This window comes from Littorina saxatilis, linkage group LG13 (assembly GCF_037325665.1).
Source record: "Littorina saxatilis isolate snail1 linkage group LG13, US_GU_Lsax_2.0, whole genome shotgun sequence".
NCBI lineage: Eukaryota > Metazoa > Mollusca > Gastropoda > Littorinimorpha > Littorinidae > Littorina > Littorina saxatilis.
In genome coordinates this window covers 44,743,234-44,757,194 of record NC_090257.1, presented here as the reverse complement: position 1 = coordinate 44,757,194, position 13,961 = coordinate 44,743,234, and the positions used below count along the sequence as shown (strand labels likewise).

At 45.7% G+C, this 13,961-nt stretch overlaps 1 protein-coding gene across 1 annotated transcript in view; it reads right to left on the bottom strand.

Annotated features, from left to right (window-relative positions):
- The window catches only part of LOC138945831 (tripeptidyl-peptidase 2-like), a 130,976-nt gene that overhangs the window by 67,292 nt on the left and 49,723 nt on the right, over positions 1–13,961 (bottom strand). The window contains exons 10-11 of the mRNA XM_070317343.1: positions 10,997–11,096; positions 7,187–7,320 (exon numbers count right to left, since the gene is read on the bottom strand). Coding sequence (XP_070173444.1) covers positions 7,187–7,320; positions 10,997–11,096 — 234 coding nt within the window. The remainder of the gene's footprint in view (positions 1–7,186; positions 7,321–10,996; positions 11,097–13,961) is intronic.

The window sequence follows — 13,961 nt, the reverse complement described above, 5'->3', positions numbered from 1 at the left end:
GTCGCTTATGGCAGCTTCTTCAGGACAAACACAACACAACATCAAATTGTCGCTTATGGCAGCTTCTTCAGGACAAACACAACACAACATCAAATTGTCGCTTATGGCAGCTTCTTCAGGACAAACACAACACAACATCAAATTGTCGCTTATGGCAGCTTCTTCAGGACAAACACAACACAACATCAAATTGTCGCTTATGGCAGCTTCTTCAGGACAAACACAAAAGAAAACAAAATGCAAAAAGCATCTGCTGTGTTCTCTTGCCTTCTTGGCATGCTAACACACTGAAACAGTTGTTAACAAGACAACAGCCGACAGCTGTGTTCTCTTGCCTTCTTGGCATGCTAACACACTGAAACAGTTGTTCACAAGACAACAGCCGACAGCTGTGTTCTCTAGCCTTCTTGGCATGCTAACACACTGAAACAGTTGTTAACAAGACAACAGCTGACAGCTGTGTTCTCTAGCCTTCTTGGCATGCTAACACACTGAAACAGTTGTTAACAAGACAACAGCCGACAGCTGTGTTCTCTAGCCTTCTTGGCATGCTAACACACTGAAACAGTTGTTAACAAGACAACAGCTGACAGCTGTGTTCTCTAGCCTTCTTGGCATGCTAACACACTGAAACAGTTGTTAACAACACAACAGCCGACAGCTGTGTTCTCTCGCCTTCTTGGCATGCTAACACACTGAAACAGTTGTTAACAACACAACAGCCGACAGCTGTGTTCTCTCGCCTTCTTGGCATGCTAACACACTGAAACAGTTGTTAACAAGACAACAGCCGACAGCTGTGTTCTCTTGCCTTCTTGGCATGCTAACACACTGAAACAGTTGTTAACAAGACAACAGCCGACAGCTGTGTTCTCTTGCCTTCTTGGCATGCTAACACACTGAAACAGTTGTTAACAAGACAACAGCCGACAGCTGTGTTCTCTTGCCTTCTTGGCATGCTAACACACTGAAACAGTTGTTAACAAGACAACAGCCGACAGCTGTGTTCTCTTGCCTTCTTGGCATGCTAACACACTGAAACAGTTGTTAACAAGACAACAGCCGACAGCTGTGTTCTCTTGCCTTCTTGGCATGCTAACACACTGAAACAGTTGTTAACAAGACAACAGCCGACAGCTGTGTTCTCTTGCCTTCTTGGCATGCTAACACACTCAAACAGTTGTTAACAAGACAACAGCCGACAGCTGTGTTCTCTTGCCTTCTTGGCATGCTAACACACTCAAACAGTTGTTAACAAGACAACAGCCGACAGCTGTGTTCTCTTGCCTTCTTGGCATGCTAACACACTGAAACAGTTGTTAACAAGACAACAGCCGACAGCTGTGTTCTCTTGCCTTCTTGGCATGCTAACACACTGAAACAGTTGTTCACAAGACAACAGCCGACAGCTGTGTTCTCTTGCCTTCTTGGCATGCTAACACACTGAAACAGTTGTTAACAAGACAACAGCCGACAGCTGTGTTCTCTTGCCTTCTTGGCATGCTAACACACTGAAACAGTTGTTAACAAGACAACAGCCGACAGCTGTGTTCTCTTGCCTTCTTGGCATGCTAACACACTGAAACAGTTGTTAACAAGACAACAGCCGACAGCTGTGTTCTCTTGCCTTCTTGGCATGCTAACACACTGAAACAGTTGTTAACAAGACAACAGCCGACAGCTGTGTTCTCTTGCCTTCTTGGCATGCTAACACACTGAAACAGTTGTTAACAAGACAACAGCCGACAGCTGTGTTCTCTTGCCTTCTTGGCATGCTAACACACTTCTTCTTCTTCTTCTTCTTTTCGATCGCCGATCACACTTGGAGTCCAGATCTTGAGATATAATTAGTGGTCTTCTGCAGCGCAGCCACTGGCCCGTACAGCTTGTTGTGCAGGGACTCTGGCAATGGCCAGACTTCCTCTCTCAGCACCTGGTGGTTCCTGCAGTCTCGTAGGATGTGGGCCGTGTCCTGCTCTGCTTCTCCACAAGAACACATGGGGGAGGGCACAACATGCAGCTTCCCGTGGAGATGCTGGTTAAGTCTGTTGTGTCCCGTTCTCAGGCGGAAGATGACCACCTGCTGTGGTCTGGATAGCAGGTGGTAGCTGTCCTGTGGCTGGGGCGTCCTGTGCAGAGACTTAATAATGGTCTTCATCTCTGTCAGGCTCACAGGGTTGTTCTCTTGCTCATCTTCTGCACCCAGCTTTGCCATCCTGTCCGCCTCTTCGTTTCCCTGTACACCACAGTGGGAGGGGATCCATTGCAGTACTGTCCTCAGGCTCTTGATGTTGTGTAGAGCGTGTTCCAGCTGAGGCAGTTTGCTACTGGTCATTGCTTGTAGTACTGACAGAGCGTCAGTCAGGAAGACCACCTGGTTGTCATGGTTGACTCTGTCGTTGATGGTGTATGCTGCATGGATCAGTGCTTGTACCTCAGCTCTGTAGTTTGTACAGTGGAGGCCTGTTGGTATAGCCTCTGCTTGCCTCTCTCCACTGGGGTACTGGACATACACCCCCGATCCTCCATTTTTGACGGCCTCTGTGGCTGACCCATCAGTATACACCCGTATCCATGCTTCTTGGGGGTACCTTTCTTCAAGCATGGCAAGAGTCAGGGCTTTTTTCGTCGCATTGCTCTGCTCGTCCTTTGTTGTGAGGTAGGGAACACGGGTCTGTATGTCCAGGTTTCCTTGTCTGTCTTCCCAGGGTGGGGCATCAAGGGAGAAAGATGGTGGCTCCACTAGCTCTGGCATCTCTGTCAGATGTTTCTTCTGCAAAGCCCTTGCCTCAAGAGCGAAGCTTGATCTTTTCAGCCTGCCTAAGGACATCTTCTTGAGTCTGTCACTCATTGGATGGTCATGAGTGCACTGGTACTTGGTGGCTTGTACCATTGTTTTGCAGTCTCGCCTTTTGCTCAGTGGAGGAATGCCAGTCACCTGTTCCATCTTCTGTATGGGTGTTGATTTCATTGCGCCCGTGATGATTCTCAGCGCTTGGTTCTGTACTTTGTCTAGGGCCTGATGGTGTGTCTTGGCTGCTGTTGCCCAAGAGCTTGATCCGTACTCGAGGTGCGGTCGTACAGTCCCCTGGTAGACTGTTTTCAGGATCTTCTCGTTTGCACCCCAGTGTGATCCTGCCAGCTTCCGCATGATGTTTAGTTTTCTCCTGGCCTTTCCCTCTGCATTCATGATGTGTTGTTTCCAGGTCATACGCTTGTCATAGGTGACCCCCAGGTATGTTTGCTGGTCTTCAAATTTCAGGGGTGTGTCCCCCAAGGTCAGTTTGCCAGGTGTCGCTTTGGCAGAGAGTGTGAAGAGAGTGGCAGTGGTCTTCTCCCTGTTGATGGTCACACACCAGTCTTCCGCCCACGCTGCAACCTTTCCTAGGGCAAGTTGCATCCTGTAGGTTGCTGTGGTTGCATACTCTTCCGAGCACCAGAGAACAAGATCATCAGCATACAGTGCCGCTTGGACTCCTTTGGGCAACTCTGGTACCAGGTCGTTAATGAAGAGTATGAATAGCGTGGGGGAGAGTACTCCTCCCTGTGGAACTCCTTGGCGTAGTAGCACCTTTCGGCCACAGTGACCGTCCACCAGCACTCTGGCCTTTCGGTTGTGCAGGTACGACTTGGTCCACTGGTACATGTTGCCTTTGACGCCGGAACGTAGGAGCTTCACACGGAGTCCATCTTTCCAGACCTTGTCGAAGGCCTTCTGCAGGTCAATGAAAGTGGCCAGAGTGACCTTCTGGGCCTGGTAAGCATCCTCTATGACCTGGCTAAGGTGTGTTGTCTGGTCCTCCGTACTTCTGTGCTGTCGGAAGCCGGCTTGTTCTGGGACGATGATGCTTTCTGATTCCAGGTACAGCTGCAGGCGCTGGTTGACAATGCGCTCCATGGTTTTGCATGCTAACACACTGAAACAGTTGTTAACAAGACAACAGCCGACAGCTGTGTTCTCTTGCCTTCTTGGCATGCTAACACACTGAAACAGTTGTTAACAAGACAACAGCCGACAGCCGTGTTCTGTAGCCTTCATGGCATGCTAACACACTAAAACAGTTGTTAACAAGACAACAGCCGACAGCCGTGTTCTGTAGCCTTCATGGCATGCTAACACACTAAAACAGTTGTTAACAAGACAACAGCCGACAGCCGTGTTCTGTAGCCTTCATGGCATGCTAAAACACTGAAACAGTTGTTCACAAGACAACAGCCGACAGCTTCCTTCAAACCCCACAACAACCACAGCTACCAGACAGACAGACAGACAGACAGACAGACAGACAGACAGACAGACAGACACAGACAGACAGACAGACAGACAGACACGGTGGGAGTAAAGGTCGTATTTAACGCAAGCTGGTCGCCGTCAGTTCCCACACAGTCAATCTCACTGCCGAATGGTAAGCTTAACAAAAATCTAAAAATACAAAGGTAGAAAAAGACGAAGAACTGGATACTGACCAATCCCACCACAGGTATCAGGAGAGGGGCGTGATGGGAGGTTGGGAGGTTGGGAAGCATGCAAGACAAACTGGATACTGACCGATAGCCCCAAAGATAAAACAAGCTGTTAGAGTGGATACTGACCGATACCCCCAAAGATAAAACAAGCTGTTAGAGTGGATACTGACCGATAGCCCCAAAGATATAACAAGCTGTTAGAGTGGATACTGACCGATAGCCCCAAAGATAAAACAAGCTGTTAGAGTGGATACTGACCGATAGCCCCAAAGATAAAACAACCTGTTAGAGTGGATACTGACCGATAGCCCCAAAGATAAAACAAGCTGTTAGAGTGGATACTGACCGATACCCCCAAAGATAAAACAAGCTGTTAGAGTGGATACTGACCGATAGCCCCAAAGATAAAACAAGCTGTTAGAGTGAATACTGACCGATAGCCCCAAAGATAAAACAAGCTGTTAGAGTGAATACTGACCGATAGCCCCAAAGATAAAACAAGCTGTTAGAGTGGATACTGACCGATACCCCCAAAGATAAAACAAGCTGTTAGACTGGATACTGACCGATAGCCCCAAAGATAAAACAAGCTGTTAGAGTGGATACTGACCGATACCCCCAAAGATAAAACAAGCTGTTAGAGTGAATACTGACCGATACCCCTAAAGATAAAATAAGCTGTTAGAGTGGATACTGACCGGTACAGCAGTCCCTGCAATGTACGGCCCCCGGCGTGAGCGGACACCTGACATGTACGGACACATTTGCTCGGCAAGGATTGTTTTCCTTCTATATTTGCTCCCCCCCGCCCCCCCTCTTAAACGGACACCTGCAAAACGTGGACGCGGACACTCATTTTTGGTCACAACAGCAGGTCTTACCTCCAATGTACGGACAAGACCATCGTCAAATTTTCACCACAACAAAATCGATGACAGAGCAGTCCGGCTCTTGGTACAAAGATCACAGCCGCAATGGCGTGATGACAGTCACTGATAACTTGAGTGCACGTGTACCCATCAGGAGGGGGGGGGGGGGGGGGGGTAGTTTTGGTCAGGAGTGGAGTACATGCGAAGCTGCCAACATGAAACTGCACTGTGCTCTTTATTCTTGTCTGTTGGACGTAAACAACAGAAACCACAGTCAATGAAGGTCCTGAGCGAAAGAGAGTGAAAAACCGGCCACAGTTCTCAGCATCGTGTGTCTGTGTGTAACCTCTTTCATTGACAAGATACACTTGTTTCCCCTCAGCCTTGACCAGTGAGTCGGTTGCCTAATCTGTGAACCCTTCAGTTGTCTTGCTTTGTCAAAAGTTACACACAGTCAACTGGTTTTGCTCTGAGTGAACAGTGCAGCTGGCCTCTCTGGCCACAGCCTCAAACAGTGCATGGCTGGAGGGAGTGAGAGAGAGGGAGGGGGGGGGGGAGGACGGGTAGCTGGCTAAACTCTGTGGGGTGTCCGGTGTCACTGCATGTCAGCAGGAAGAGCATTGGAGAGAAATAGAGAGGTGTACTCTTCCACACAATTTCCAAGCATCAGTTGTCACGGCTTGGGGTAGGCATTAGTGAGGGAGAGTGGGAGCTGTGTTATGTACAGTGTATTTCCGACTGAAGAGTGAAAAGTCACTGCCATGCCACATGATCAGCATGCAGTCAATAAAGCCAGACAAGAAGAAAATAAATTACATGATTATGACATGCAGCTCTATCTGCTGCTATTTATTCAAACTGGTTTCCAAGCTTACTCTTGCATGCAAAGCATCTGCACACGCTCCTCTGTGTTGTGTTTGTGTGGCTGCTTTCGTATGTCAGTGCATGGTGAGCTAGTGTGTTCACTGCCTTGAGGATTTATTTTATCTCTTCTTTTGAACACTTTTTATACAAATCATTTTTTACAGAACGTTTAAAGAAGTATTAGGAGTTTATTGTTATTGTTTAGTAGCCACAAGAACTGATTAGCATAGACTCAATCCTGTTGTTTGTGTGTCTCTGTGTGAGTGTATGGGGGAGGGGGTGGTGTGGTCACCCCTCGCGTGACTGGACACCTGCAATGTACGGACAGTTTTGCTATGGCCCAAAGGGTGTCCGTTCATGAGAGGGAACTGCTGTACCTCCAAAGATAAAACAAGCTGTTAGAGTGGATACTGACCGATACCCCCAAAGATAAAACAAGCTGTTAGAGTGGATACTGACCGATACCTCCAAAGATAAAACAAGCTGTTAGAGTGGATACTGACCGATACCTCCAAAGATAAAACAAGCTGTTAGAGTGGATACTGACCGATACCCCCAAAGATAAAACAAGCTGTTAGAGTGGATACTGACCGATACCCCCAAAGATAAAACAAGCTGTTAGAGTGGATACTGACCGATACCCCCCAAGATAAAACAAGCTGTTAGAGTGGATACTGACCGATACCCCCAAAGATAAAACAAGCTGTTAGAGTGGATACTGACCGATACCCCCAAAGATAAAACAAGCTGTTAGAGTGGATACTGACCGATACCCCCAAAGATAAAACAAGCTGTTAGAGTGGATACTGACCGATACCCCCAAAGATAAAATAAGCGGTTAGAGTGGATACTGACCAATACCCCCAAAGATAAAACAAGCTGTTAGAGTGGATACTGACCGATACCCCCAAGATAAAACAAGCAGTTAGAGTGGATACTGACCGATACCCCCAAAGATAAAACAAGCAGTTAGAGTGGACACTGACCGATACCCCCACAGGCGTTGGGAGAGCTCATGCTGGTTCCGTTCATCAGCTGTGACCCGCGTAGCGTCCAGTTGGGCACCGAGGCAATGGCACCACCTGGTGCACTGATACACACCCCTAGGGCACCGTCAGGCCTGTACACACAACACACATCATTGTACACTGCTACACACAACACACATCATTGTACACTGCTACACACAACACACATCATTGTACACTGCTACACACAACACACATCATTGTACACTGCTACACACAACACACATCATTGTACACTGCTACACACAACACACATCATTGTACACTGCTACACACAACACACATCATTGTACACTGCTACACACAACACACATCATTGTACACTGCTACACACAACACACATCATTGTACACTGCTACACACAACACACATCATTGTACACTGCTACACACAACACACATCATTGTACACTGCTACACACAACACACATCATTGTACACTGCTACACACAACACACATCATTGTACACTGCTACACACAACACACATCATTGTACACTGCTACACACAACACACATCATTGTACACTGCTACACACAACACACATCATTGTACACTGCTACACACAACACACATCATTGTACACTGCTACACACAACACACATCATTGTACACTGCTCAGGTTTCTCTGTGTGTATACCATCATGTGCAGCTGATGCAGAGCAACACAATAAAACACACACACCCTGCACGTTTCTCTGTGTATTGTTCAGAACCCTTGTATCATGAATAGCTGCTACCTAGCAACACACACACCCTTCACGTTTCTCTGTGTATTGTTCAGAACCCTTGTCCCTTGTATCATGAATAGCTGCTACCTAGCAACACACACACCCTTCACGTTTCTCTGTGTATTGTTCAGAACCCTTGTCCCTTGTATCATGAATAGCTGCTACCTAGCAACACACACACCCTGCACGTTTCTCTGTGTATTGTTCAGAACCCTTGTCCCTTGTATCATGAATAGCTGCTACCTAGCAACACACACACCCTGCACGTTTCTCTGTGTATTGTTCAGAACCCTTGTATCATGAATAGCTGCTACCTAGCAACACACACACCCTGCACGTTTCTCTGTGTATTGTTCAGAACCCTTGTATCATGAATAGCTGCTACCTAGCAACACACACACCATTCACGTTTCTCTGTGTGTTGTTCAGAACCCTTGTATCATGAATAGCTGCTACCTAGCAACACACACACCCTGCACGTTTCTCTGTGTGTTGTTCAGAACCCTTGTATCATGAATAGCTGCTACCTAGCAACACACACACCATTCACGTTTCTCTGTGTATTGTTCAGAACCCTTGTATCATGAATAGCTGCTACCTAGCAACACACACACCCTGCACGTTTCTCTGTGTGTTGTTCAGAACCCTTGTATCATGAATACAAAGCAGACAGTAGAAAAGGTTTGACACCGCTAATAATAACTTTGTGTGTGTTTCTGTCTGAGCCTGCATACATATGTGTGTGTGCGTGTGTCTGCGAATGTGTTTTACCCCGGTCCCCGTGACGACCACGTGTAGTGCGTGTGTGTGTCTGTGAATGTGTTTTACCCCGGTCCCCGTGACGACCACGTGTAGTGCGTGTGTGTGTCTGTGAATGTGTTTTACCCCGGTCCCCGTGACGACCACGTGTAGTGCGTGTGTGTGTCTGTGAATGTGTTTTACCCCGGTCCCCGTGACGACCACGTGTAGTGCTTGTGTGTCTGTGAATGTGTTTTACCCCGGTCCCCGTGACGACCACGTGTAGTGCGTGTGTGTGTCTGTGTATGTGTTTTACCCCGGTCCCCGTGACGACCACGTGTAGTGCGTGTGTGTGTCTATGTATGTGTTTTACCCCGGTCCCCGTGACGACCACGTGTAGTGCGTGTGTGTGTCTATGTATGTGTTTTACCCCGGTCCCCTGTGTTACGCATTATAGTAACATTGGATTTTATTTCCATGGGTGACACCCTTAAGTCATTTCCTTGCGAGACGGAACGCCGTAAAGAGAGATGACGTCAAAAGCGTGACGTCAAAAAGGAAGAATGACACAGAGGAAAACACGAGGTTGGAAATGGTTATGACAGATATCTACGCCTACACCGTATGAAAGATTATTAGATTTACGAATTCATAGGATGATTTCTATCAATAAAGACTTGACATGTTTGTCTTTTGTACTTCGCGTTAAAATATGTATGGAAGAATTGTTTTATTGAATTGTTTTGAGACACGTGCGAAGGCCTATATTCGTAGCGTAGAGTTTTACTTTGAGTCCATTCACCAAGATCAGTTGATTCTCGTTCCATTTTGGAGAACACTCAAGCTTTTGTTTCGGGAGTTATGTTTTTATCACAAACCTGAATTATGCAGGTAAGAAACTGCTAAAGTAGGAAAAAGGGAAGTAAAAATATCGTTCTTCATTTCAGAAGTAGAGCGGCACATTTTCATCCCTACGTTCATCTGTTTTGTGTGTTTCAAAGGCGAAGCAGTTGGACGAAATCCAAAATTCCACTGGTTGTAAGTAACGGTCAGAATGATTAGATAGATGTTAGGCTCATAAAGCTGATGATAACATGTTGTTTTCACTTTGATCGACAGGTTTAGATGCTGGTTAGATGCTCGTGTAGATGCAAACTGGAGGTGAATCGGACGCCAACTGAGAGAGATGGAACCGTGATAAAGAACTGATATCACCGTTCACCCCATCGCCGAGACATCCAGGGCATCATCATCGTCATTCACTTCATCGTCGAAGACATCAAGGGCATCCTCAACATCGTTCGTCACATCATCAAGACATCAAGGACATCATCATCACCGTTGAACTCATCGTCAAGACATTAAACTTTAAAGACATCATCTTCATCACCGACGTCATGTATAAACACTCCGAGAGCTTTACAGCCGCTCATTCGGCAAGATCAAACCTCTAACACCTGATCCTTGACCTGTAGCGCCGAGCACGTCGATGCATGAAGATGAGTAACCAAAATTAAAGCCGTTTTTCACTCATTGTAGTTGTGTTCGTCCAGTTGCTTCCAGTGTTATTCTTTCTGTCGATACATTTGAGTCTGTCTATCGTTCAATTAAGTTAAAAGGAACCACGCATATCACTAACTATAAAAGCGAACAGCCGCCAAATCATCATACCCTAGACAACATTAACAAAATTCGAGATTCAATCTTGAAAGAGCCGGACACGTGAAAATCCTCCCATCGGATTGTGACACCCGTGACGACCACGTGTAGTGCGTGTGTGTGTCTATGTATGTGTTTTACCCCGGTCCCCGTGACGACCACGTGTAGTGCGTGTGTGTGTCTATGTATGTGTTTTACCCCGGTCCCCGTGACGACCACGTGTAGTGCGTGTGTGTGTCTATGTATGTGTTTTACCCCAGTCCCCGTGACGACCACGTGTAGTGCGTGTGTGTGTCTATGTATGTGTTTTACCCCGGTCCCCGTGACGACCACGTGTAGTGCATGTGTGTGTGTGTGTTTTACCCCGGTCGCCGTGACGACCACGTGTAGTGCATGTGTGTGTTTGTGTGTGTGTGTGTTTTACCCCTGTCCCCATGACGACCATGTGTAGTGCATGTGTGTGTGTGTGTTTTACCCCGGTCCCCGTGACGACTTAGAGTGTGTGTGTGTGTGTGTGTGTGTGTGTGTGTGTGTGTGTGTGTGTGTGTGTGTGTGTGTGTGTGTGTGTGTGTGTGTGTGTGTGTGTGTGTGTGTGTGTGTGTGTGTGTGTGTGTGTGTGTATGTGTGTGTGTGTGTCCTACCCCGGTCCCCGTGACGACCACGTGTAGTGCATGGAGGGCAGCTTCTCCCTCAGTGAGTATTCTGCTGCCATCATCTCAGGTGTCACATAGGCCCCCACACCTGTAAACAACACGCACTGTTAGTGAGTATTCTGCCATCATTTCAGGTGTGACATAGGCCCCCACACCTGTAAACAACACGCACTGTTAGTGAGTATTGTTAACTTGACTTGTACAGACAAACAAAGGACAGACTCGAGGCTTCTAGTTCCGACATCTGTACTCTCGAAGACGACAAGGGAAACAACTCATAATAGAGGAGGAGCTAGCTCAGCGTAGCCTCCCATGTGTATATGCAAAACACAAGTCTAAAACCTGGATACGGAAATGGACCTCAGTCCATCAACATCTCCTTCACTTTCAACAAGTTACTTTGGTAACGAAACAAAATACAATGAAGAATAAAACAATGAAAGTTAAAAACTCAATCAGTATGCACTTGCTGAAAACCTACTGTACTTTTAACAACGAAGCAAGATTCAAACTTGTAAATAACAATACGTAAACAAACGTCTGGCAAAACGCAATGCTCAAAGTAAAATTAGAACTGTTTGCATACTTATGCAAATTCACCTCACTATCCCCCTTTCTCATGGTCAATACAGTATGTTGATTTTGCAAAGTAAATCATTAAAGGAAAAGTCCAAGGTTTTTAAGTATCCCCAAAAACTTGAAAATTGAATGCCAAATGTTACAAACATCTCTGGAAAAATATTTAAAAAAAAAAAAAAAAATTGTTGTTGTTGTAGTTGAAGATTTAGTGTTGCGGGGCTAACCAAGACAAGTCGCCTGGGGTCAAGTAGTGGTCACGTGGTTTTCGGTGCACTGTGACGTCGGTGCACTGTGACGTCACAAGTTATTGTGTTGATTCTACCACTAGTACCAGCTTGATTTTCACACAGAAAAGTCGCCACTGTATGCCCGAAAAGAATGCCTCGGTGGAGAGCAGCCGCAAACTGCAACAACTCGTCAATGTCCCCAGGCATTTCATAGCACACTTTCCCTCATAAAACTCTGAGTCTCTTGTGGAAATGGAAGAGATGTGTGCAGCACAAGCGTGCAGATTTCAAAGTGTCGGGCACTTTCTGGACACAGATTTCGCCATTTTTCTGCTGCACAAAAGCTGGCGTTTCATCCCTGAAACAAATGTTTTGACCACTGGCAGTGTCTTCCCTTCATAAAAGTCCGGAGAGGGCAGTAATACGCGAGGCTGGTACAAGTCGACGAGCCATCGAAACTCCGAGGCGACATACGAACAGCGGATTATCTCACAAGAAGGAATGCGTTGAAGGTCAGAGTACATGCTTTTATTTTCATGCATACACGTAAACATTGTTTTGCTGCGCAGCGAATACGAATTGGTGCAGAACAGTGTGTCTGGGTCCAGCTGATATTCGCTGGAGTACAGATGCGCCACAGGCTAGATCTACAGAGTTACAGAACGGTCTGAGCTGAGCTAAGAATAAGAGTAAAAAGTAGTCAGGGTTGTGGACACGTAAGACAATGCGTGTGTCACGTCATCTATTCTATTCAGTCGCAAACTATCCCCTGATATCAATTCATGAAATTGGCAGCGTTTGCTGGAATCACGGTTTAATGCTATTTTTACCAGATCTAAACTTTTGGTGGATGTGCAACCGGTAAGGTAAACAGACACCTGCATGCTAGAGACAAGAAGATTACGAATTGTGCAGGGAATTAATCTGTCTGCATTGACTGAGAGACGCAAAACCAATCTAATTGCTACAACATGGATACACATCCAGACGACTTCCAGAGGGTGTCTAAATGTTCGGTGTACTGTATAGATCAGAAGCATACTTTCGAATTGATTTATACTCACACTCATTTTCTCTCTTCGTTTACTTCCAGACCTTTCATCATCACTCACGGCCACTGGTCAGAACAGGTCACTAGACACTGACACCGTGACCATTCCAGATTTCCCGGTTCTCCGTGATCACAACGCAACTGTTGACCAATCCTACCGTCCAGAATCACCACATGAGAAAACCAACGTGCCATTCATCGTAAGATTTTTGTTTTGTTTTGAAAATTAGTGCCTTATTCTAGGTTTGCAAAAAACGAGAAAGTGTCTTTGACAGATACCATCCAAATAATACATTATAAAAACAAGTACAAGTTCATTTCTACTCATGTTAATCGTTTATGCTTTCTGTGCTGAGCGACATATGGATTTAATTTCTTTCGTAATTCACCTCCCGTCAACCTGCAAAACTATATCTGTCGAAGTAGTTTCAAATAAAGTTAGTATGCTTCCGAATAAAATAAAATAAAATAAAAAAGGGGTATTTTCTGAAATGTTTAATTATAGACCAAAACAAAACATTCACGAGTGTGTTGTTGACCTGATGGTCTTTATGGTAGACAGCAAGAGTTGCATGTTCGAGAAGTTTAAGCAGTACATTTGAAAGAGCAAGGTAATTTAAGGTGGTATAATTTTAATGGTAGGTTCCACTGTAAGGCGACATGGAGGGTATCTTTGACGGACTCATTCAACATTCATACCCATGCACATCACCTCAAACACATAAGCTTTGTTCTTGAGTCAAATTTATTGGCTTCATAAATATTGTGAATTTTTGAGTATGATTTTTTTCGAAAATATCTTGCGATCTACGTACGCATAATGTAACACGCGAAGAAGAACATAAAAAGTTCGTCAAAAGAAATCTAATTTGCATTTCAACCCATTTGCCTTCCTCATTGTTAATTTTTCTTCATAAAGACTACTTGAAATAAACAAAATGTTTAACCATTTCAAGGAATCTGAACACGTTTAAAAAAAATGCAGGTCTTTGCTCACTATATCAGATCTTCGACAGCCTTTTCCGTGTAAACGATTGGGTTAAAAATCTCAAATCTGACAGGGCTTAGTTTTACATGGGATATGGTCATCTTTCCG